Source organism: Mustela putorius, unplaced genomic scaffold (assembly GCF_011764305.1).
Source record: "Mustela putorius furo isolate JIRA1106 unplaced genomic scaffold, ASM1176430v1.1 tig00003898_pilon_pilon_pilon, whole genome shotgun sequence".
In the NCBI taxonomy this organism is placed as follows: Eukaryota; Metazoa; Chordata; class Mammalia; order Carnivora; family Mustelidae; genus Mustela; species Mustela putorius.
This window is the reverse complement of record NW_025422047.1, coordinates 15,450,622-15,476,945: the sequence shown is the minus strand read 5'-3', so window position 1 is coordinate 15,476,945 and position 26,324 is coordinate 15,450,622. Positions and strand designations below refer to the sequence as shown.

Sequence of the window (26,324 nt, the reverse complement as noted above, 5' to 3'; positions counted from 1 at the left end):
CAGAATGAAATTTCAAAGCCAGTTTGAAAGTAACTAGGGCCTAGCTTAAGGAAGTTTTATTTTGGAATTTTGCCATCCAGACTTGATTCATATCAAGAGAAAACTGTAGTTCATGTGGACACTTAATTCCAGTAATATCATTTAGAAAATCCCTGAAGACAAGGTAATTTGTCCAGTGTGATCAGAACTCATGAATGTCTGTAATTCCTGAAGACAATGCTTTATTTCTGACTATAGGTTACAGAAAAATCGGTTGAATACAGGAAATTCCAGCTGATACATTGGCTTTTTGATCACAGCTACTGTTTGAATATAACTTACATTACTATGAAATGTCTTTCCCAGAGTAAGATGCACTGCCCTCAGAAGCACACTGAAAACTTGGGGCAGCTGGGTGGCTCAGTCGGTCAAGCATTTGGCTCTTGATTTCCGTTCAGGTCATGATCTCAGGGTGATGAGACTAAGCCCCAGATCAGGTTCCATGCTCAGGGGGTAGTCTGCTTGGGATTCTCTCCCTCTGCCCCACCCCCACCACACATGTGTGGATGTGCTCACTCTTTCTCAAGTAAATAAATAAATCGTAAAAAAAAAAAAAAAGATGAAAAAAATAAATAAAAATAAAACAGAAATCCAGTGCAAAATGAGGTTCTGACCAAGAGGAGGCTTCCTGGAACAACCTCTGTCAGGCAACAAATAGGACTGTGTGGGGTAGAACTATTTTCATGGAAGCAAAGACACCAGTCGCGAGAGTCTCAAGCAGAATTCTACAGATGCTGTTAAGATCCAGTCACAGCGCGTGGCCTATGTTGGGTATCCAACAAATGTTAACTTCTTTTTTCTCCATTCCATTTCCAATTACTGCCCCACCCCTCACCACTGCCTAAAATACCGTATCTTTGAGGGTTTTTAGTTAATCACTGTGTTTGATATACTAATCAAGAAGCAGGTTGACTGGATAAGCTGGTACAACACTTTCCTGGGCCCAGGTGTTTAACTGTCAGAAAAAGTGCACTGTCAGCCTTCTGCACAGGCATTGATTAGATCTGAGATCATTTAAGGGCTGGCCTCCAGGCAGGACTCCCTGCCCAAAACTGTTTTGCCAATTGCCAGGTTTGTTGCTCAAAATTGTTTTGTTAGAAATTCCAGTGTCTATAATATCATTCCATCTGTAGGACTCCTATTTTCAAACAGCCCTGAGTTCTATCAACCCCATCTTTAAATCGTATCTTGAAACTGTTCAGTTCTCTTTGTTGCCACTGTTACCACCCTAGTCCGAGCAGCATGACTCCTCTCGCCTCGGCTGTGGAAGGAGCCTCTGCAGAGCTGCCCTTTTTCTCCACTTTTCACAAAGTCACATAGTCAAGGCATAATTCAATTAAGTCCCTTGCTCAAAGGCTTCCAACAGATTCTTCCATGCCATGAGGCCATGGGCTAAAAAGCCCCTTAGAAGATCCAACCCCACCTACTCTCTGATTTCATCTCCTACCACTCTGCCCACACTCACTCTGCTTTAGCTCCAACACCCTTTCTCCTACTCAAATGTGACAGCCAGCTTCTGTTTCTCCCTGATAGTCAGGCTAACGTTGTGGCGCCCATACACATTCCCAGCCACTCTCACACATGGTTTTTACTGCCCTTATGGTATTTAAAATAATCAGTTTCTTTGTTTATTATGCCCTCCTTTAAGCAGAGGACTTATTTGAGTATGCCTTGACTCCTTTCTGGTGAATGGCTTCCGGAAAGTGTATGCTCTGGATTCTGAGCCCTATGATACGGAAACCTGCTAGCCTCTAGGGTCCAGATGAGTGCCTGGCACGCAACATGTGCTCAGAAAATAATTGTTGAATGAGTAATGGTATCGCCCAATTAGGTGGCCCTTCATTAGTTTTTGAATTGACCTTTCTGACTTACTTGACACTTCTTCTTAAATAGCTCCTTCTTTGGAATGTGACACTGTGTTATACCAGCTCCTGCCCTCCTAAAAATCCCTAAAAGCTCACTAATCCCTAAAAGCTCCTCTTCCTCAGGGCTCTCTCTTTTCGTTTCTTTTCTGTCTGCATTCTCCCTCAGAGTCTCTTTCACTCTCATTGTTTCAATCATCACCTCTGAAGAAGAGTCCCGTTTTCATATCTGCTCCCATTGATCTCTATCTGCATTTCCTGAGAGTTTCTAATTGAACACGCCCATTATTAAAATACCTTCTCATCCCCTGTAGGACATCCTTCAAATTGGCAGACTTCCGCATCTCCGTAAAATGACTCCACCATTATACTAGCCACATTGGATCTCTCCTCCTCCCTATATCTCATCCAGCCCCCACATCCTATTAGTAAACAAACTCTGCTTCATTCCTTTGCAAAATCTCAAATTCTATACCATACTCTTTAAGCGTTTTGCCATTACTTTACTAATAGGTCTAAACTTCTGAATTTAAATAGGCTCATATTCTAGTTCATAGAAAATCAGAACAGGACAGGAGCCACAGGACCCTCTCACTAAACCCCCACACCTTACATACCAGGAAAAAGAGGGTCAGCCTAGTTAACTGCCTTGGCTACCATGGTACTAGATACAAGTGCTGAACACAGTACCAGAACCGAGCTCAATCTTCAGGATGGCACTCTGTCTATAATCTTTGGGAAATGGCCTGTGAGTGTCAGCCTAGGAGAGAGGAAGGGCTGAGAGGATCCTGAAAGAAAAGTAGCAAAGGAGAAGATGAGTAAAGGACACTGAAGAAACACTTTGTTGACTTCCCAATTTGCTTCATGCGGCCCTGAAGCAGGCTGTATCTTGAATGAGTCCTTGAAGTTGATGATTATTTGTCCTGTATACATGCCATGTCACTGTTGGTCTGTCTCCCAGCAGGGCCAGATGCTATCCAAGCACTAATTTGATTGTCACCTACAGTACAAATCAACTTTTCATTAAATCATAAGTCTAGGAACCTTATACCATTATGACATTAAACAGAAAAGTCAGGCTCATCTCTTTCTTTAAGGAAAACCTTATTCTAAAAGCCAGATATGATTAAAGGGAAAAAGAAATGTGGAATGTATTAATAAATAGACTTCTCTAAAATGTATTTCAGAGAATTTTGATCCGTTTTAGAGTAATATGGTCACCACCCAGACCCTCCCAGACTCCACGGCTGGTAGGATCGAGTATGTCCTGTTGTCAGCACCGCTTCCCTCCACAGTCCGTGATGCTTATTAAAAGCCTGCTTAAATAGGCTCTGGGACCAGCCCCGAAAATCTGTCTCTTCTGGCATTGCTGAGAAAGTGGTCTGGCATGCACAGAATCTCAGGTTCTAAGATCTTGATGTTCAAGTTATATGTGATTGAAAATAATTCCTCAATAGTTTAGAGCACCATAGGAAAGACATAAATTTTATTCAAGCTCCTGGGAGCATCCTTGTTCTGGAGCCATTCGTGGTTTTCCTTCTGGTTACCTCAGTTGAGATACAGTACCCAGGAAGTTAAGGTCATAAAATTAAGTACCTATGTGGTCCTGCTCCAGGGACCACATCCACTGGGCTTCTCCTAACTTTCTTAGGCCAGATAAATAAGATTAAAGTGAGCATCAAGGGCAGACTTGAAATAGACCCTAAATTTGCATCCAGAGAAAGATAGTGATAATATCGGAGTGTGCTTCAGGACGGGGAGTGGGGGGGCCATATAAGGATAGTCTCATCCCCCGGATCTTGGTGATTGCAGAAGTTTAAGAGCTCCTAGTTTACCAGTGAGGCTAGTCTTTTATCATCATCATCATCATCATAATTATTATTATTTTCATTTAGCCACTGTATAGTACCTCATTAGGTTTGGATGTACTGTTCAAAGATTTATTAGTTCTTTTAACACAAACTGAGGGCTGTCCTCTGGAGTCATTTGCCAATTGTTGTCTCAGAAGGGAAGTGTCTGCTTTGTCAGACACGACTGTGGGTTGAAGACCAGGGTTAGGAGCACAACCACAGGCTGTACCAGAAACAGATGGGACCAGAGCCCCAGGCTCATCCACAGAACACTGACACCTTCTACTGACCGTCTTTCTTCCCTGCAGTTAGCAGAGGCCACCAGCCTCAGGCAACCAACTTATATTGCCAGTCACTTCCAGAGCCTTCCGGAAGAGACCTTGCGGCTCTCGGGATATGTAGAAATGAAGAAGTGCCTACATAGGGTTGCAAACATTTTGGTACATTTTAAATATTTACATTTAACAAATTACTTCTTTTAATGTACATATACACATACACACAAAGCACTTACGCACACACAACACTACAACAAAAAAGTAATTACAGAATTTATGAAACTGTTAAGTCCTAGTGCACTGTGGGTGGTGTAGTCCAGATAATGGGACACAGGTTTAACGTGGTCCAATGGGTACTGTCTTCTGTCAATCTTCTCAGTGTAACTGCAGATGTCATATTTATGTCCACAATTGAGACCCTTCGTGACTGGGAAACCCAGGCCAGATGGCCCTCTCAGTCTCCCTGTGCCGGGTACTGTCCTCCTCTCCCAAACGATCCTAATTAAAAATCTTTCCTTGACCATAAGCCAATCACACCACCTGCTCCAACTTACCGTGATATTATCAAAGAGGCAAAAAGACAATTTGCAAGGAACCAAAAGGAATTTCGAATGTAAGTGGATGCCATACTATTGTTAAATAGAAAATCTCAAACTCTTTTTGAGCTGGAAGTCCTCATCATAGAAATCATCTACACTGAGCTCCTTATTTAACCATTGAGGAGAGTCACTTCTGAGGGTCTAACAGACCTGGAGATTCTTTTCCGGTAAGTGTCTAGGATGTACGTTGGAGCCACAGAGCCATGGCAGGTGTCAGGGATTAAAGGAAGGAAGGACACTTTGCTGTGCTGTAGGTTGGAGGGATGCACCCCAGCATGGAGAGGCCAGACGAGAGCTCCAGAGACCAGAGACTGGGGAACTGTTTACAAAGATGAGCCCTGGAAGAAGAGAAAGGTGTGTTGCAGCATAAGGTCCCTGGAGCTGGGGTGGCAGTTGGGGCAGCATTGAAGAAAGCCATCCAATAGGGCAAAGAGAGGTAGACGGAAGAGAAGCCAGGCAGGTCTTATCCAGCAGGCAGGACAAAAGTTTGGGCCTCTGCTTTCCAAGGGGCCCCATTCCCCTTCCACCTCCCTCCAGCTAGAGCCTCCCAACCCTCCACACATGCACGCTCACACAGAGCCCTTAGAGTTCCTGTGCCCAGTGGGAAGAACAGGTATGAACACTTTGTGAGAGGGCCCCTGCGGAAGCAGCAAGGTGGAGTCCAAACCATGCTCAGGGGTCATGGGTGATGTCTTCAGTATGTATTTATAGGAGGGGGTGTTCTGGGGGATTCCTCACACCAAGTAGTGCATAGGGAGGGGATGCTGAAGGCTTGGTGTGTAAAGAACTTTTACTGACCTGAGGAAGTCAGCAAATTGGTAATTTATTCTTTCCCAATTAGGAATCCTGCTTTATTTTCAAACTTAACCCAAAATTTTGATTTTATAGGGAAAAGCACAGAATTAACGAAGAAATAAAACTCCTAAGACAGCGGCAGGAAAGAATTGACAAGGAGCTTGATAGGTTTGTTCCTTATTCAACTTTGTAGTGATTAAAAACATTTAATTGAGGGGTGCCTGAGTGGTTCAGTCAGTTAAGCATCCGACTTTTGGTTTTGGCTCAGGTCTTGATCTTACGGTCATGGAATGGAATCCCTCGTGGGGCTCTGAGCTCAGTGCAGAGGCTACTTCAGATTCTCTCCCTCTCCTTCCCACCCATTGTCTCTCTCGTTCTCTCAAATAAATACATAAATAAATCTAGGGGCACCCAGGTGGCTCAGTCGGTTAAGTATCTACCTTTGGCTCAGGTCATGATCTTGGGGTCCTGGGATCAAGCCCTGCATCAGGCTCCCTGCTCAGTGGGAACCTTGCTTCTCCCTCTCCCGCTCCCCCTGCTTGTGCTCACTCTCTCTCTCTGACAAGTAAATAAATAAAATCTAAAAAAATAAAATAAAAATCAGTTTAAAAATCTATAAGAAACTCTATGAAACATTTTAACTGAAAGAATGTATTACCTAGAACTACAATGGGTTTATTATGTAAATGTACATCAACTCAGGTATCTGCAAAGAGATTTTCTACTCAACTGTCCATCTGAAATAACACTTTGAACTTCTTTGTCCACAGAACCAACTGCTGTGCTAATTTAATTAATTGCTAAACATGAACATCTCCTTTTACTCCTTCAGCTATAGGACTTAAGCCCAAGACCTTTTAAAACTAAACCCTTAACCATGCCCTACCCTAGGGAAGATGTAAGCTAGAAAAACAACCTATTTAGCTGGTCTCCCTTGGGCTACTTCTTTGTTCCCCTTCTGTCCCTACACACACAAACATTTTTCGGGCACATTTAATTTATTTTACAAATTAGAGAATAAAAAGGAAAACTATAAAGTATTGAGACTAGCCTACTTCTAGCATACCCACATGCACAAAAATGTGTCAGATGAGTGCAGCCCTTCAGACAAGTGCCTTGCAAGACCACAGCTGTGTGCCATTCATCTTCTAATTACTATTTTGGAATTTTAAAAGCTAGTTTCCTATAGAAGTATGAAATCACTATGTTATACACCTGAAATTAATATAACCTTATACGTATGCTAGACTTCAGTTTAAAAAAGAAAAACAAAAACAAACAAAATTAAAAAAAACTAATTTCTGGGCTCCTGACTGGCTTAGTCAGTGGAACATGCAACTCTGGATCTTGGGGCTGTGAGTTTGAGCCCCATATTAGGTGTAGAGATTACTTACAAACAAAATCTTAAAAGTAAATAAAATAAAAATTAAAAAGCTGGTTTCCCAGTCACATGGGACAATCCAACCCATTACTTTGGAATCTTATCTCACTTTTTACCAAATATCTTATCACCCATATTTCCCCCTTCACAATACCTACATTATAAGATCTGATTCCAGGGGTACCTGGGTAGCTCAATTGGTTAAGTGTCTGACTCTCAGTTTGGGCTCCAGTCATGATCTCAGGGTCTTGAGATCAAGCCCCACGTTGGACCTCATCCTGGGCGTGGAGCCTGCTTGGGATTTTCTCTTTCCCCACTCCTCCACCCCTGCATTCTCACGCTAAAAACAAACAAACAAACAAACAAAAAAAAAAAAAACCCTGATTCCATGTGACTTTTACAAGTTCCCCAAGATTAAATCTATATGGGGAGGATTTCTCATCACTGAGGATATAATAGAAGAATGTAGGACAGTCAGAGCAGTTTGCAAGAAGCACTCAAATATGTTTTATGCAGTGGGACATTGTTGGGGAAAATACTCGTATATCTAAATCTCATGTGCCTGTTAAATCTACAGGCACAGCATACACGTTTCTATCTTTAATCATCAAAAAAGAGATACTCATGGAGAAGAGAGGAAAGACGGGGGTTAGGTGGCAGTGGTGGTGGGGAGACTGCAAGTCTAAGAACACCACTGATCTGCTCTCTTTAAATATGAGACATATTTCATTTAAAAAAAGAAAGGGGGCACTGTAAATTAAAAGTGTGAATCGGAAAATGGCTCAATTTTAAGAGTGAGATGAGCCTGAGTCTGAACATGATGCGCATCTCGAGGAGATTCGGGAGAGCGTTACTGAGGAAGGGCCGCAGGGACATTTTGGAGTGTGTTTAAATAGGCCTGTGAGAAAGAGACCCAAACCGTGGGAGTTAGAGGAGAAAGGCAGGAGGAGAGAGACCCAGAGGGTGACCCTAAGTGAGGAGAAAAGGCAGTGGAGGGAGAAAATGGGCAGAGGCTAAGCAGAGAGTGAGCGAGGGGCATGCCCGTGGCAGAGCACAAACGAAAGCAGGAGGCCCTCAAGAGCTAGCCCTGCTATGCCCCCAGGGTGCCCAACACTAAATGCTAAAGAGACCCAGAGGTGGCTTTGCCGGGGGCTAATCCAAACTTCATGCTTTATTTAGCAAAGTATATTTGCAATTTTCAGAAATGTTTACTTCCTACAAATCCCATGCAGGAAATTTTTTTTTTTTAAGATTTTATTTATTCGACAGCAAGAGATCACAAGTAGGCAGAGAGGCAGGCAGAGAGAGAGAGGGGGAAGCAGGCTTCCTGCGGAGCAGAGAGCCCGATGCAGGGCTGGATCCCAGGACCCTGGGATCACCACCTGAGCCAAAGGCAGAGGCTTAACCCACTAAGCCACCCAGGCGCCCCAGGAAAAATATTTTTTAAATGTCACACTTGAAAATTGCTGGTGAATTAATAACCATATACCCCTCTTTTCATTTTTGTTTCTCTTGCTAATGTTCCTCCCTCTTCCCCAGTTCTTACCCATCCTAGTCTTGGCCTACCCCAGCCTCTCCACTCATCCACAGATCTCTGGAAAGGTTCCTGCTGCCTCCTGAATCCAGCTATCAACTCCTTCTTAAATATTTCTTGAATGAGTGCTTGGTGACAAAAATCAGGATAGCTTCCTGGATTCCTGCGTCCCATGAGCTTCCAGACTGGTCCATCTCTTTCCCCCCAGATCTTCCCTGTGCTGGTCCCTTGTACTCTTCGGTCCCCACGGACACTCCTTAAAGTCTGTGCCAGAGCCAGGCAGGCGAAATCAGTTCACAGATACTGTGCAGACCACCTCACTGAAGAGAATGCTTCCTTCAGGTGGTTGAATTGAAGGCTTGAGTCACACTGCTTGGGTTCAAATCCTGTATTACTTGCTGGCTGTATGACTGGGCAGGTTCATTAACTACCTGAGCCTTTTTCCTCATAATACTGGATAATAGTAGTACCTACTTGATAACATTGTTGTAAGGGTAATTGAATGAATATATGTAAAATGCTGGCAAACGCCCAGCATATTAAATTTTGTGTAAATGTTAGCTCTCGGTTAGTGTCTGTCAGTATAAAAACAATTGGTTTGGCTACTGATTTTTTGTTGTTGTTATTTTTTTATTAGACTCCAGGCAAAGGCTGCCAAAAAACCTTACGAAGTTAAGAATGACTTTGAGAACTTTCTCCATAAACTGGTATGTTTCCGTTTTGAAGATAACTGAGTATCCTCTAGGTAGCTTCTGTTATATGTCCTGGACAGTATTTAATAAGCAACATATGGTTTCACATCCAAGTTACAGAGGCAAGGTAGAATACACTGTTGTCATTTAATCATCCACATGCACATTTAAGACAATCTCTGTTTTTCATATTAATGACAACCTCACACCCACTTATCCTTATCCTTGCTTCCAACCACAGGCTGTTTATGAAACTAAAAACCTCCAAATGTGTTCCAAATTTCAAACTAACAGAAAATTATCAGTGTGAAAAGTCATTTTATTTTCTGTTAAGAATTCAACAAAAATATATTGGAATCTAATGACCATGTTAGAGGAGTGGTCCCTGCAGAAATTAGAAGGTTCTAAACAGGATTCAAGTGAGAGAGGAAGAGAAGAGGGGAGTCAGCTCCATCTTTCCAGTTTTCTCTGTTCCTTCCTCAACTTCTGGGCAGTTCTGTTAAATCAGAAGGTTCTTCTTCCCTTCCAGCAGGCAAGAACATGTAGAGAAAAAGGTGCGATAATCTGGAGGTTGGGCAATTTGACGTCAGAAACAGAAGAGAGCTTTTTATTTTTAGCATGTCATCTAGAACGATCCTTGTTGGCTACTGGTATAATGTCAAAAAGAGAGTTCAAATAAATCAGACTCCTGTCTGAGCCAAAAGGTGAGAGAAGGGAGTAAAATACCTGGCACCTGGTTATTTAATATTAAACAAATAGGACTATTCTTCACTTGCGCACAGAAAATTCTTTCTCCCATTCTTCTTGATCTCCCTTAACTACTACTACTAGAGACATGGATACAAGTTTAATGAAGTGTAGGAAAACCACTGTGCCAGTGTGCTGTTGAAGGGCAAGGAACCTCAGCTGGTACATGGTTCATGGCCTGAGTATCAGGAAAAGTACAAGTTGTGGAAACTGCAGCACACTGAAGGCTCTAAATGCCTCACCCAAACAAAGCAGCTGTAGTGCAGCTCTTAGTTCACAGTCACCCCCCAGGAGTGGAGGCCCAGAGAGAATCAGATCTTCCACCATCAGGAACCCAGAGTCTTCTGTAGAATTCCTGATTAGAACCCCAAATTTTTCAATACTCTGGGGACCAAACTAACTGTAGACCAGAGGTAGCCTATGGGCTGTTGGTTTGCAACCCCTCCTCTAAATGTTGGACTTTTGAGCTCTTCAAAAGTTACCTCCAGCCAGTATAGCCTATCTTCTCCTCCACTGGGTCCCACGGCAAACCCTTTATCCCACTGAGCCTTCTGAAAACCCCATGTTTGCTCATACTCATATACTCGTCCATCTGCAGTGCCTACTCCCCAGCTTTCCAATTCTACTCATCCTTTAGGGCCCTGCTCAAATTCCATTTCTTCATGAAGCTTTTATCCAGTTGCCCTAGCCCCCTCCTTTAGAAAAGTTTGCTATCTCTCATAATTTCTAGAATAACATTGATGGTTTGATTGAAAAATAGTTCTTTTCTTCAAGCCAGACGTCAAGACAAATACAGAGTAGCCCACTGGCTTAGAACACCATGTCCTCCAAAGCAGAGGGCACAACAGAAATTTTTACTCACCTGTTGCAAGAAGGAATCTCATGGTGAAAAATTTAAAAAGAATAGCAAAGCATGGAAAGTACCACGTTTTACGTTTTTTGGGTTTGGGTTTTTTTTACAGTAATCCAGGTATCTTTAAATAATTATATACCAACCGCAGATCTTCTGTGGAAAATGGAAAGGTATTTAAAAACAAAGAAATATAATCTGGGGTGCTTGGGTGGCTCAGTTAATTAAGCATCAGCCTTTGACTTAGGCCATGATTGTGCGATTGAGCCAAAGTGGAAGTGGGGCTTCTTGCTCAGCAGGGAGCCTACTTCTCCCTCTCCCTCTGCCTTTCCCCACCCCAGCTTGTGCTTGCTGTCTCTCTCACTCTCTCTCAAACAAATACATTTTAAAATATTAAAAAGCAACAACTAAGAATTATTTAAAATCAATTAAGATTTTGGGTTATTAGGTGTTATAAAACTCAAAATTCAACAAATTGGATTTAAACTGGTAAACTCAAGTGTTTACCTTTCTTTAAAGAATGAAAATATATATAAATATATATAAATAAATTGAAAATAAATATAAAATTATAAATAAATATGAAAGTAAATACTTCATATATGACTGCTGTCCTTCGAGAAATAGTAGAACCAGCTTTGCCTTAGCCTTTCTGAAACTGAGATTCAAAATGATGATGTCTAGTCTTTAAGCTGTACATTAACAAGCAAAACAATCACAGAATAATACAAAACTCTGGTAATTTCTGGGTAATTCATACCATAAGACTGCTGCTGCCTCAATTATCTGATAATATCAGCAAAATGTTTTTTGGTCTAAATCATCCTATAACTCAAGAAGTCCATCTTCTGAGAAAGCCATTTAACTTAACCATCACCACATGGCCAAATATTTCTGATCACTTTTGATAAACATCTACAGGACTCACCAATACCTCTACCCAATCCCAGAACCTACTCTTTTTTTTTTTTTAAAGATTTTATTTATTTGTCAGAGAGAGCGAGCGAGAGCGAGCACAGGCAGACAGAGTGGAAGGCAGAGTCAGATGGAGAAGCAGGCTCCCTGCGGAGCAAGGAGCCCGATATGGGACTCGATCCCAGGACGCTGGGATCATGACCTGAGCCGAAGGCAGCTGCTTAACCAACTGAGCCACCCAGGCGTCCCCCCAGAACCTACTCTTAACCCACAGGCCTGAACATCCATCCTCCACTGGTCCCCATATACATATGAGAGCTGCTAGACATACAACAGAGAGCTACAGGGCATGGGTGGGGTTTCCCAGAACAGTAAACATGCCTTTTGGATCTGAGCAGCATTTGAGAAAAGTTAGCATAGAGTGGGAAGAAAGTAAGTTCAATAAACAAATTGAATTATCTTAATTATCATCCAGATAATTCTCTATTTCAATGGGAAAATACAGATGAAGATGGAAGTGTCTTTTTTCTAAGTTTCTCTATTAAGTGACAGAGAAAGCTCAGGGTCAAAAGAACTGAAAGTGATTATTAATGTGATATCACATAGTTTTTAAAAGTAAATAAACCTAAATCCATCCTTGCTTTAAAAAAAGAAAAAAATGATTCTTCTCATCTTGATAATTGGTGTGACCTCACATTCAAGAATCCAGGAAAATTTATGAATCTTTAATGACATATTATTTTATAGCGTTCTGAAGCTCGAAACAAGAGGGAGTTTCTGGCATCTCGCTCATCATCATCATCAACAGACGACTACAACTATGAAGAAGAAGAATGTCAAGAGAAACCAGAAATGAACTATGTTTAAGAATACAGCATACAATGCAATTGTATCTGTTTAATTGTAGCAGTATGTTTAATTCAACTCCAGTCCATGAGGTCAGTATTGAATGTCTTTTATCATTCATCTTTAAAAATCTTGAAATCAATAAATCTTAGTAAATCATCCTTAAGATATCTGTCCAAGCATAATTTTGGCTCTTATTGGTAGAAACATATTTTAAAATGGAAAAACAATCATTATGAAGCATAGAGATCTTTCAACCGTTTCTTTGGAAATACATCTTGATAATAGCAACCGTTCATCATAATACAAAACAGAAAGAGGATTAATTTACTGTGGCATAAGAAGTTCTGCCAGTTCCTAAATGCCCTAAATAGTTTCTCTGAGATTTTTTACATTGTTTAGGCCTCAAGGAAAACCAAAGCCCCGCCTCCAGGTTTGGTAGCAAACAAACTCTGCTTCTCAAATGTTAAGTTTCGGTCGCTCCTCTGGTAATAAGCTTGGTGCACGTTTGCTAGGAAGCTGGTCAGCTTGTCAGCAGGTACAAGTGATACTGTGCAGCCTCCCCATCCTGCTCCAGTAAGTCGTGACCCTTCAGCCCCAAACTTCCTAAAACAATGAGAAAAACAACAACAACAACAACACATATTAGAACCTGTGATTGAAAATGAGAGTGGTTTGCTTTGTGCCTATAGAGAACATACAGACCACCCCAGTTCGAAGAAGAGTATGTGTGGGTTTCTTTGTGGGGTAGGGGAGGGTAGTTCAGTGTGGCCAAACATTTTAGGACATGAAGAAATTTATACTGTTTCAGAAAGTGATTTGAAACTTAACTGTATCTAAAACTAGACCATGATTCTGGCTCTAAGCAGGAGAAGTTAGCAGTACTCTTGGGTGAAAGCTGGCAATAACCCACTAAATAGTCTTGATCCCATAAAGTAACCCATGAAACAGTTGTATATAGCAAACTTACAGGTGATCAAGAAGAGGGAGTTAAAAGCAAATAGGCAACAGACATAATCGACATGATCAACATTATGTATCAGAAGGTGGCTCCAAATGAGGTCGAATGAAAATTTAAAGTACAACTCTTAAACAAGTGAAGGCTTCCTCCAGTGGCTGTTTAAGGTGTGTTCTTAAGGCTTGGTTATTCCACATTAAAAAATCCATCATAAGAGAATTTCACATGAAAGAACAGATAGCCTAAATTTGTGCTGAATAAATTTATCCACAAAGAACATATTATTAAACTCTAGGTCAGTTTGTCTGTTTAATCTCTAATGGGAAGTTATAAGCAGACCTTTCCACAAAAAGGATGGTGGCCTCTACAGGTCCCTACACATCTTTCCTGCAACTTTGGAAGCTGGTCTAACCACTCGACTCAGAATTTAATCAGCCAAACTGTGTGATCAGGATGGAAACCCCTATTTATACCACCACACAAAAAGAGGTCATTTTAGTCACCATTAACCAGGCACAGTTTCAAACCTAAGATTTGTACCAAAGTGAGAAGGCCCTATACAAAGTACAAGGGTCCCTCATCTTTAAAAGATGTGATTTCTCCTGATAATAAAAGTTAACATGTACTTCCAATTCTTCCTAATAAAATTTACTCCAAATTCATAGCAAATTAAAAACTCCAAAATTAGTTTAGCACAATTTTATCCCCTTTTTTCCATCTAAATAAGCTACTTTTCTTCCTGGAAAATATCAATAGAATATTAACCCTCCTCTAGGACGTCAGATTCATGGTGCACCAGTACTTCATTTCCCTTCAAAGATTTTTTTAATTGATTCCTTTTCATCATATTTTATTCATTAAAATATATTTTTCAAATGAAAATAGATGTTTAAGGAAGAAAAACAAGATGCTTCCAAATAATAAAGATTACTCATCTCCTGCTGTCCCCCAGACATTCAGCTTATAGCCCAGTAGCTGAGCTAAGCCCAGACTCCTGTCATCCAGGGTGAGAAGCTTCTCTGACTATGGGATTCTAGGAGATTCTAGGATAATTCTGAGTTCTGGGGCTGGCAAAGGGTCATTTTGCAACTTAGTGATTTGAAAGAAAAAACAAAAAAATAAGTTGTGATATGCAGTCACATCAGACTATCTTTCCCATGGAAGATGCTGGGAGGTGGGGGAGGTGTCGCTGAGGCATCTCTGGAAGACCCTAAAATCAGGGCATCAAAGCCACCTGGGGCATGGTCTGGAAAACAGGGTGCCCTCCTATGTGATTCTCTAAGATCCAAGCTCTGCCATTGTGCTGAACCCAAGCCAACCAGGTCTTTTATGGTCGTCAATGGACTTCCAGGCATATTTTCTTACACTTTCTCATTTGAACAGTTTCTGAAAATTGTGGTTTCAAAACTGAACCTAAAGCAAACTGAGTGTTGTTTCTAACTGACTACAAAACCCACAGGAATTGTGCCAAAAGGCTTATTTTCCTCAGACCCCTGCCAGTCTCCAGAAAGCAGAAGCTACAAGTCTTTCTAGGTAAATATAGTCACTTCTGACTCTCCAGAGTTGCTCTGTCGCCACTCTGCCTGCTGCAGATTGAAATGGACTAGGCTGCATCACATGGTCTGAATTAATCAGGGCTCCTAATTCCCGAACAGAGGATGATAAATGATATGATCAATAGCCTTCTTCCCCTGAGTCGATGGCACTTGTGGTCACAAATCAGGGGGCTGCCCCAGTAGCTGGTCAGCAGCCTGCCTGGCTATATACACTCAAAAAGGCATTAGGCTCCCCTGCAGTGTTCCAAACTGGACCTTTTTGTGCCCTTTGGCATATGCCGTAGAACTTCAGGGAGAAATCCAAAAGTTAGGAGACCAATTTAAGCTTTCTATTAAGAAAAGTAGGTGAGCCATGTTTTTCCTGTGAGAACAGTAAGATATTAAAAATACAGATCCTTGAGGTCTTGTACATCAGAGAAGTAATACAAAACTTATGAAAACCAAAACCCTAGATCTCCCAAATACCACTTCTTTGTGGTGACCAGATTGGAAATAATGTGGAAGGCTTAGTCAAAACAAAAAAAGCAGCCTCTGCCTTATTATGAGCACACCTACAAAACAAAGGCTAGGGCAGATGAGAGATGCAGATTATAAAGAATGTTCCCTTTGATCCTTTTATCGCTGAAAAGTACATTCATATAATTAATTTTCTAGGCACCCAATATAGCCTGACGAAAGTTTCCTACTTACATGAACTGATTGGACCATAAAGCACTTACTAAGATACATGGCGCAGACAAATGCAGCGGGGTGGAGGGAGATCCAGCAAGACCCAACTTTGCTATAAACTATAAAAAAAGAAAGCAGCAAGGAGTTGTGCCTTGTGGTTCAATCCAAATTTATTCATTTGAAAATATTTATATATCATGCCAATGGATATTAAGTTAATTATTTCAGAATATTTTGAATTTAGAGATAGGTTATATCTCTCTAGCCCCAGCCCAGCACAATTCCAGACATTTGGTGGCTTTTAATAAATGCTTGTTTTAAAATCTCAAAATATAAATCCAGGCTGTTTATTTTCTTATTAAATTTATGTTAGAAAACCTCAATTATGTGAAACAAAGTATAATAAAGAGATGATGTCCAAACAACTATAAAATATTTCTTTTGAATGAACAAAATATAATATTTTTAAAGATTTTACTTGTTTATTTGACAGAGAGAGAGAGCCCAAGCAGGGAGGAACAGCAGACAGAGGAGAGGGAGAAACAGATACACCCCGCTAAGCAGGGAGCCCGATGTGGGACTCAATCTCAGGACCCTGGGATCATGACCTGAACTGAAGGCAGACACTTAACGACTGAGCCACCCAGGGGGCCCTGAACAAAATATATTTTTACAAGAAATAGCTAAATTTTAAAATAGAACTTTCTGGGGCACCTGGGTGGCTCAGTGGGTTAAGCTGCTGCCTTCGGCTCAGGTCATGATCAGGCTCCTGGGATCGAGTCCCACATCAGGCTCACTGCTCGGCAGGGTGTCTGCTTCCCTCTCTCTGTCTGCCTCTCTGCCTACTTGTGATCTCTGTCTGTCAAATAAATAAAATCTTAAAAAAAAAATAAAATAAAATAGAACTTTCCAAGGCACATAAAACAATTTTCAGTTACATGTGAGACAGTTTACATATGCATGTCATATATAAATATAAGCTGTTAGTAATGTATTCTATATGTGGAAAGACTTCTAGCTTCTGCTTCAAAGCCTAGAATCTTCTGGCTACAATCTCAGGAAAACAGACCTTCCAGAACAATTTCTATGATTTTTGCAGCCAAGTTAAAAACACTTTCAGATTGCTTTAGATTCAAGAAACCACAAACTTTAAATACTGTTCAAATGAGAAAGTATAGGAAAATATAACTGTAAGTCTATATGAGGAATGTAAGCCACTAAAGGCTCTGAAAGACCAGTTGAGTTGTTTCCTACAAATGGTAAAGATATGGATGATGGTGGGGTGGGGGATAGTAAGTGGAAGACAGACCCAAAGAGAAGTGAGCCCCTAAGTGCAGCTGAAGTGGGCCTCTCCCTTTATCTGGCAGAGTGTGAAGATGAGCCTTGAGATCATGGGGAAAGGGACATACAAATATGGGTTTACACTTCATTCTTCCCCGACATGGTCAAGAGAATGGGTGCAAGAGGCTGAGCAGCACAGCTGTGGAATAAAGTTTGAAAAGACTTCTGAAGAAGACAGCAAATTAGCTTCTGTAATCTTTGTTAGCCTATTAACATTTGTCATTCATCTTCCTTAATAGCTTGGACAATGATGCAGTATTGATGAGGTCTCTAATTTCAGCAAGTGTCAAAGAGAAACAAAAGGCATGAACTATTTTTTCTTAAGTATAACCAGGAAAACCAATAACAAATGAGCTGTCTCACATATAACTGACTTGGTTTCAAAACTGCTGTGTGTTTCTCAATGAATCCTACTTTACAATTTAGCTGTGTCTTAAAATTTATATGTTGTTCATTTAGTAGAGTTATTTTATAATTGGAAAAGCTTCATCTTTTTCTTTCATTGTTATACTTTCACATGACTGAGGTTTTCTAACATGAATTTAATAAAAACAATAAACAGTCTAACTGCATAAATGTAGTTTCCTTCTCCCTCCCTCGTCTTTTCTTTAGATGCTAAACTGATTTTCTCTTAAACAGTAAAAGCCTCAACTGAAAAAATATCCTTTCTCTCCCCATCTTCTCTCCACTTGGGTCAGGCGGTGCTGCTTCTTATACACGGTCCTTAGAGGCCAGCTACCTAGAGATGCCTTCTGAATATAGTCTAGCTTAGATCACATTAAGATTGCAGCTTGTATGACAGGTATTGGTGAGGATGTGGAGAAAGGAGAGCACTCCGGCACTGTTGGTGGGAATGCAAGCTGGTATAGCCACTCTTGGAAACATTATGGGGGTTCCTCACAAAGTTGAAAATAGAGCTACAATCCAGTAATCACTCTACTAGGTATTTTGTATCCAAAGGATACAAAAACACGAATTCAGAGGGATGCATGCATCCCAATATTTATAGCAGCATTATTTACAACAGCCAAGTTATGGAAATAGCAAAATTGTCCATCGGTTGATGAATGGATAAAGAAGATGTGATATATATGTATGGACACACACACACACACACACATACACACTAAGGAATATTATCCAGCCATAGAAAAGAATGAAATCTTGCCATTTTCAATGACATGGATGGAAGTAGAGAGTGTAATGCTAAGTGAAATAAGTCAGAGAAAGACAAATACCATATGATTTCTGTTTAGTTCTAGAAACTAAACAAATGAGCTAAGGGAAAAAGAGAGAGACTGAGAGAGAGACAGATAGAGGAGACAAACCAAGAAACAGACTCTCTTACCTATAGAGAACAAACTGCTGGTTATTGGAGGGGAGCGAGCCGGGAGAGGATGAAGTAGGCGATGGGGATGGAGGAGTGCACTTGCCGTGATGAGCACAGGGTGATGTACGCAAGTGTTCAATCACTCTATTGTACACCCGAAACTAGTATTACACTGTATGTAACTAATTGGAATTTAATAAAAACTTTTAAAAATTAAACTTAAAAGATTTTAGCTTGTATGTAGTGCCCTAGGTATCTAGGCATTAACTCCATCAGTTAGTTGTCTTTTCATGCTCATAGTTTCCAAGCAGGACTTCAGGAAAATAAAGGAATTTTGAAGTGCACAAGTGGACTAGAAAGTAAAGATGGTCTTTGGCCTTGCTCCTCCTCGCACCCATTTCAGTTGCCTTCTGCCTTCTTCTGTCTCCTGAAAGGCAACCAACCTTCTCAGGCCGCCCAGTCTTGGTCACACCTTCCCCATTGATGTTAACATTTTTATTTTATTTATTCTTTTTTATCATTATCATCATTGTTACTGTCATTATTTTGATTGTTAACATTTTTAAAGGGACAGGGATGTTTGGAGCTGATCAGGATTCTTAAACAAAATAATACCCTCCCAGAAGTTGAGTTATGTACCTTGCCAGGGCCCTTCCCAGCACTGCCTCTGCCTGGCCCAGCGAACAGTCACAAAGCTTCAGGAGCAACCAGGGCTTAAGTGTGTGTCATTTTTCACTGAGTCTTCCCATCCTTTTACCATCTACTACTCTCCATTAGCCATCTTTCTCTCCCACTTTTAACCACCCCACATCGCCACTATCTTTTTCATTCTTCTGCATTCCTGCCCCTCCCCCCTTCCATCCACACACAAAAAAGTTTTAAAGCTCTTGAAAATAGGGCTTAGACTTCAGTGTCACGTAAGACAAAAATGCTCTATCGGAAAGTATTTGCTGGCTCAAGGGAGGAATGGCATCAGTGAGAGCTCCCGGGGGCTATCCTCAGGTTCCTCTGCCAGGTAGGACCTTTAAGGAATTGGGAACCAATGGGAACATTTGAGGAATACCTGCTGGTCAAAGTGACAGCAATGGAAAAAATAATTATATAAGACATTTAAGGACCAGACAACTATTCTGGCCAATATTTACAACATGCCAAAAGGTAATCTTTCAATATGGGAAACTTGGTCCCTATATGGTTATGGAGTAAGCAGAAACTAATTTTGATGCTTAGCAATTGACTTTCCAAACATAAACAACCACAAAAAGGGGAGTGCGCTCCTTAAACTAGACACAACCGAATTTCCCTCAGAAAACCAATACAGCAGATGAAAATGGGCTAGACAGAAATATTTTAAGAAATAAACTGCTTTAAGTGTTAAATTCAAGTATTAAGCTATTAAAAAAGGAGCTTTCAAAAACAAGTGAAATAATAAACAAAAGGTGCACTTCTAAACCCTTTCAAGACACAGCCACTAACTCTTTCACTGGAACCCAATCTTTAAAAATATATAGACCTGGAGTGCCTGGGTGGCTCCATCAGGTACATGGCTGCCTTTGGCTCAGATCATGATTCCTGGGTCCTGGGATCGAGTCAGCTCGATACTTGTCTTTCACGCACACAGTGATGTTTTGAATCTTTGTGCCAGGCTCATCTGGCATCAGATCCATTAGCGCTTCCACTGATACCTTTCTCCACCCAAAGCCAGAGTCCTTCTGATGGCTGATGGCCCATGAGGCCCCATGTGGTATGCCTCACGCTACCTCTCATACTTCATCACCTGCTACTCTGCCCTTGACTGCCCTCCAACCTCACTGCTTAGCTAGCTGTTCCTCACATGCAGCAGCCATGTCCCCACCCCAGGGTCGATGCACTGGCCATCTCCGTTCTTCACTTCCTTCAGGTCTCTGCTCAAACATCACCTCCTCAGAGAAGCCTTCTTCAACCAATTCCTAGAAAGATTAGCCACCCCAACCTTGGTGCTTTCTATCCCTTCTGTGCTTTTTTTCATAGCACTTATTACTACCACTCAATTTATTTTTCATTGTCACCTCCCTCTTTCCCCATGAGAATGTAGGCTCCAAAAGAGCAAGAGCTGATTGGCCATCCCCGGAAGAGAAAGTTCTTTAGGGAATTCCAGGAGACTGACAAATGCCCTTTCACTGCCTTTCAAGTGGGATTCAAACTATTCCACTACCTTCCAGGCAAAGACACTTCTTCCTGATTCCTGCACAAATCATTCCACTTCCTCTTATTTCTAGAACTGAACAATATTTGTCGCTTCCATTTACTGGGCCCTTGATACTTTCAGAAAAGAGCAGTTCTAAGGGAACAAGCTCTGGAAGGCTTTTTGGCAATTAATGAGCAAACTCTGACGTCAGCAGAAGGATTCTCATCAATGCTATGTTCAAATCTCTCTACAAGTTGGGTTATACATGCCAGTTGTGATCACTGGAGCTAGTTGATTTAAACTTTTCAGGCTAGGAGTGTGGCAACGAGTGAAGCAAGCCATAGGCGCCAAGTGGTTAATTACATTCTCATGACTAATTGCAGGCAGTTCTGTATCATCTTCTCACAGTGGAAATAACATCTAGTCATTTGAGTGTTCTCCCAATTTCCCTTTCAGTTCTCCCAAGGTCAATGAAATCCCTTCTGGGTAAAGTGACCATTCTACTCTATCCATTATCCCCATTCTCTAACAATTATAAGGAAGCTGTTCTCAAGCTTTGTGAAAGAGTTTTCCTCTTTACATTTCTGTCTCAACCAAACATTTATAAAAGATGCTTTCGTCAAATCCTTATTTCTCCAAATTGCCTAACCTGAATCTGGAAGGCAGGACATGCTGGCCTGCCGAGTAATTCCTTCAGCAACCTCCCCTGCCCCTGAATACACTCTGCACGGGTTTCAGGCCCTCTTTCTGTTTTCTGCCTTCTTTTGAATAAAGCTACCGAACTCAGGACACCAAACAGAAGATGCTGGCAGGGCCACCGTTGTAGTGATGAAAATAGGATGAGAAAGCAACAACAGGACCCCTGTCTAAGGAAAGCTTCCTGAAATACCAAGTCATCCCAAGATGGAAACATGGGAAGAACTGATTCCAAACCTGCAGCCTCATAAAGCTGTGGAGTCAGGTCTCTGGAATCTTTCTCCCTCAAATATTTAGGAGAGAACAAGTTCAGCCCTATATACAACACCTCAGAGAGGAAGCGGGGAAGGATCGCCTTTCACTTAGAAGGTTATGAAAATACTGCAGTTTTCATCCATTAACAGTTTCTTTGGCAGGATCCCCCCACCGCCACCACGCTGCTCCCTCAGCCTCACCGACAGATGTCCACCAGCTGGTCCAGCTCGGGGCAGCTGCACTCGTACATGTCCCGGCAACTCGCATGGCTCTGGTTCATTAACTCTCCCAGCAGCTGGACCGTGTCGTCAGGTGCTTCTTCACATATCTTCTTAAACTGGAGCACCCGCGCGGCCTCGCTGTACACGTGCTTGGCCCGCTGGTAGAGTTTGAAGATGGGCACTTAGGAAGAAAAGGGACAGGGAACAAGGGGAGACATATTTACCGGACAACCCAGTGCAAGGAAAAGTCGTCATTGAGGACTTCCATTTCTATCTTCATTCTCAATACCTTAGACTTTAAATAGGTCTCTCTTTCACCAAAAGAAATCTTCTTATCTACATCTGTCCCTTTCCAAGTCAGTTTTACTTTTTTCTTGATATGGAATACAGTCTCAGAAGAGAAAGAGACTAAGCTTTCTTCCCATCATTCTGCACACAGAGACGTGTGCACACATGTGCATGCAAACTAACTCATCCCCTTGGGAGGGGGAGGTGAGTTGTACTAGGCACTACCTATACCTCAGACCCTTTAGAGGCATGACTGTCTCGTGTCATTCTCCTCACAGCACTGGGGGAGTGGCAGCCTGATCCTTGTTAAACAGATAGCAGGCTGAAATGACATGCCTGAGGTCACACATCCAGAAACTAGAGAAGCAGAATATCAATAAGGATATCTGATCCCTGGGCCACATTCCTTCCACTGTGACCCACCAGAAAGGAGCACTGAAAATGCTTATGCTGGCATTTCTATTTATAAAAATGTATCCTAGAGATAAGCACAATTACTTACATATGTATACATACACATATACATGTACAACAGCATTATCTATCATAGCAAAAAATAGGAAACAACTTAAATGTCTAATAACAGGGAACATTTTAAAAATTAAGCTACATCCATTAAAAAATGTTACCGCTATTAGATACTCAAATTCTAAGACAATTTACTTATGGGAAATTATTCACTATCAAGTGAAAAAACAAGATACACAACTGTACATACAACTGATATTAATTTTGCATTCACATATATGTGTATTTATGTAAATTTTAATTTCTTTGTTTTTAAGATTTTATTTATTTGAGAGAGAGAGGTCACAAGTAGGCAGAGAGGCAGGCAGAGAGAGAGGGGGAAGCAGTCTCCCTGCCAAACAGAGAGCCCAATGCGGGGCTCGATCCCAGGACTCTGAGATCATGACCTGAGCCAAAAGCAGAGGCTTAACCCACTGAGCCACCCAGGAGCCCTTAATTTCTAAAAATTCAAAGAAAGCATTAAAATATTAACAGTTGTCCTCTCTGTGGTAATTAAGGGTGATTTTATTTTTCCCTTAACACATTTCTATACTTTCTAGATTATCCACAATGACGCTGACTTCAGTTACAGAAACACATCCTACTGCGATGGCTTAATAATGATTATACACTCCCTTGAATAACAACTGGGACCTTCTTACCGTTTTCAGTCTTGCCGAAGTGGCTGAGGGGGTGCTGTGGGCCTGGGGAATTTGTGATTATATGGAAGTGTACCCAGTCTACTGGAAAGAGCCAGGTCTGTGAATCACAAGGTCTGTCATTTCTTCTCAGCTCTGTGACAATTAGCTGTACCCAGTTGCTACCTCTACATGGTTCTATTTTCCCATCTCTAAAACGAGGCTGAGAATTACTTCCGGAACTAACATTTCATGATTCTATGAAGATCTCCTTCCAAGCCTTTCCCCTTCCCCCATGTTGTTAGATGTTGTAAAGAGGATGCCGTGACTATTACCTCCTGTCTGCACACTCAGTTCTACTCTCTGCTCTGCCTCAGGAGGCTGACAAGTATGATTATACCCCCTTGGTTCCCTTGCTGTGTAGACTAGGGAAAAGGAAGATCCTTGAGAAATGGGAGGGAAGAGAGTAGGTCAGAGGATTTATTCCCCAGCTCCCTCCTTGCAGCTGGTTCTGCCACTCCACTGGAGGACAATGAACATCCTTTCAAGGTGGCCTTTTCTACATGACTTGATCCTCCAGTGTCAGCCTGCAGCTTCCTCTCCTAGACTTTTACTACTTTTTCAGAGGTGCTGTCACAGTTCTCTTACAAACGAATAAATTTTATTAAAAGTTTCAGGTCACATTTTTTTCCCTTCCACAGCACTGTCCAACTCTTGGAGACTGAGAAAAAGCCAGCCATGGCTAGAGGAACCTAAGCCATTCTTAGGATCTGTGTAAAGTTCAGTAAGGGTGCGGCTACCTTTCTATAAATTAATAAAAAAAAAAATCAAAGTTTTCTTTCAAACATTCTCAATTCAGTCATATTTGGTAAGTTAAACTTATAGTTAACTGCTTGCATTAATGAAATGATGCAAATTCTTATTAATTTTCCTGTCCTTTTTCAAAGAGGATCTAAATTCAGTCATCAAATCTAGTCAGTTCTTTTGCAACATGTCTTGTAATCATCCCTCCCTTATATTGCCACTGTCATCACCCAAATTTACACTTTTATTCCTTTTTCCCACTTGAACTATTTTGCAGTAGTTTCTAAATTGATATCCCTGTCTTAATCTCTCCTCCCTGCAACCTCCCTTGAGGATGACGCTGCCAGACTGAGCTCCTGACAGACAGCCTTACTCAGCTACTGCCCCAAACCTTCTGCCTCACCAGTGTTTCACAGAATTCAGATTCCCGCCCTCAGCACACTCCATCCCAGCAGGATGTCTTCCCTCCAGCCAAACTCCCCTACTCTTACCCAAACACTCTTTGCTTCTCAGCAAAATCATTTCCTGTCCTTTCTCTCAAAATTTTACCTGTTTCAGTTTTAATTTTTTATGCTCAGAGAAGCCATGATGGCCCCAGCTGGAAACTGGCTCTTGACTCTACACTGCTCTTGCAGTCCATCATTAAATTCTGTCCATATTAAATTTTCCCAGTTGTTTAAATTTCAGTTGATTTATACCAGGATCTGAACAAAGGGGACACATTATGTTTCATTGTTATATCTAATAAGTTCCTTTTAATCAAGAATTCACAGTGACTTTTGATAGTCTGGATTCCCAGTGTCATGTATGTAAAATATAGGCACATTTCAAGGCTATAACCCGGAATAAAACTCAATATAGTCCAGTAGGGACAGTATGCTTTAGTTTTTCTTTAGGATTACATAGTCCTTTAGGATGAAATATTTTCCACTGGGATTAAATATTCTAAAATAGAAACCATCCAGAAAGGTGTTTTTTTTTTTAATATTTTATTTATTTATTTAAGAGAGAGAAAGAGCACAAGCAGGGAAGGGGCAGAGGAAGAGGAAGCAGCTTCCACTGAGCAGTGAGCCCAATGTGGGGCTCAATCCCAGGCCCCTGGGATCATGACCTGAGCCAAAGGCATTGGCTTTACCAACTGAGCCACCCAGGTGCCCCTAGAAAGGTCTCTTATACTAAACCTTAGGACTGGTGTTTTGCTTTGTGACAAGAAACATTCAGAATGCACCGAGCAGATGACCAGAACCTCACAAACCTGGCACCTTCTCAAATCTATTCTCCATTGCACAGTGTTTCACACAAGATTTCTGAGTAGGCACATCTGCCGAGGACTCTGGCAGGGCATTCTGAAGGTACATGACAGACCACCATGGCTCACACCCACCCCCCCACCAAAGGTAGTAACTCCAACAACAACAAGGGAGAGGGCAGAAAGGGCATCTGGTTTCAATTGTATATAAAAATCTTGCCACAGGCTACAAAAGATTTGGAGACCACCCTTTGGAAGGAAAAGCAGTTCTGTGTTGGCTGGACATCACAAATGCTCTTTGGATCCAGGATTCTGGCTTGTTATGTGCTGGCAATTCATCGGGTCTCTTGTTACTCAGATACCAAAAAATCCAAGAAAATCTGAAACTTTATCCACAATAGCTTTCTTCCCTGTCCAGTGCACTTTAAAATCGGATGTTCCAACTGTCTATAAGTTCTTACAATCCTTGAGAGCAATTATTATATTAAAAGATGAAGGAAGTTGTTTCTTACTATGTTCACCACATGCGTGATGACTTCCAAGGCAAATTTAATTTAAGAATATAACACCAGATACTATTAATGTCCTATCCTATCATAGGAAATTTGAGGCTTCAAAGCAGGACATACCACATAGACTTTGAAAGATTTACTTTCTCCAGCGTGAATCTTAGATAATGACTGAGTCTAATCCTGAAATCGTGACAAAGAATCTAAGATCTATCTAAATAATCATGACCATAAACATTTAAACTGCACAAGCCGCTGAATAAATTCACTTGTATAATAATTCTGTTAGCTCTAAACTTCCCCTTCCGTCTGACTTCCTAGGTCAGTACACTCACCACATGAGCTCCTGCCGGAGGCCCAGGCATGAGCTGTTTTGTTAGCCTGGAATGCTCCTCCCCTTGATCTTGACATGGCTGGGCCCCACGTGTCATTCAAGCCTCAGCTGTCACAGCTTCAAGGAGACCTTCCCTTAACTCCAGAGTAACTCCCTCGCATATGTATTCTCTCGATTCTATTTTATTCTCCCAATACTTACTACCATCCCAAATGTCTTGCTTATATATATTTGTTCATCAGTTTGTGTTTGTTTCTCACCACTAGATCAGCCCTGGGAAAGCAAGGGCCTTCCTTGTCTACAGAATTTCACTTTTGCATCTTCAGCAGCTGAAATAGGGTCTGGCATACCATGGGGGCTCAATAAATGTTCACTGAAGGAATGGTCAGTTTCTTGTCTTCGTGGCAAAACTTG

General features: G+C 41.4%; 2 protein-coding genes across 17 annotated transcripts in view; one reads left to right on the top strand and one right to left on the bottom strand.

Moving 5' to 3' along the window:
• Positions 1 to 12,417, top strand: part of FAM227B (family with sequence similarity 227 member B) — a 194,366-nt gene extending 181,949 nt beyond the window's left edge. For all 6 annotated transcript variants that reach the window (XM_045067751.1, XM_045067750.1, XM_045067753.1 and 3 more), the window contains 4 exons: positions 4,565 to 4,642; positions 5,517 to 5,591; positions 8,976 to 9,045; positions 12,290 to 12,417. In XM_045067751.1, the coding sequence (XP_044923686.1) occupies positions 4,565 to 4,642; positions 5,517 to 5,591; positions 8,976 to 9,045; positions 12,290 to 12,409 (343 nt within the window). In that variant the 3' untranslated portion in view covers positions 12,410 to 12,417. The remainder of the gene's footprint in view (positions 1 to 4,564; positions 4,643 to 5,516; positions 5,592 to 8,975; positions 9,046 to 12,289) is intronic.
• A 2-nt stretch (positions 12,418 to 12,419) lies between these two features.
• Positions 12,420 to 26,324, bottom strand: part of GALK2 (galactokinase 2) — a 110,336-nt gene continuing 96,431 nt past the window's right edge. For all 11 annotated transcript variants that reach the window (XM_013055518.2, XM_045067756.1, XM_004751358.3 and 8 more), the window contains 2 exons: positions 21,561 to 21,762; positions 12,420 to 12,994 (listed from right to left, as the gene is read on the bottom strand). In XM_013055518.2, coding sequence (XP_012910972.1) covers positions 12,787 to 12,994; positions 21,561 to 21,762 — 410 coding nt within the window. In that variant the 3' untranslated portion in view covers positions 12,420 to 12,786. The remainder of the gene's footprint in view (positions 12,995 to 21,560; positions 21,763 to 26,324) is intronic.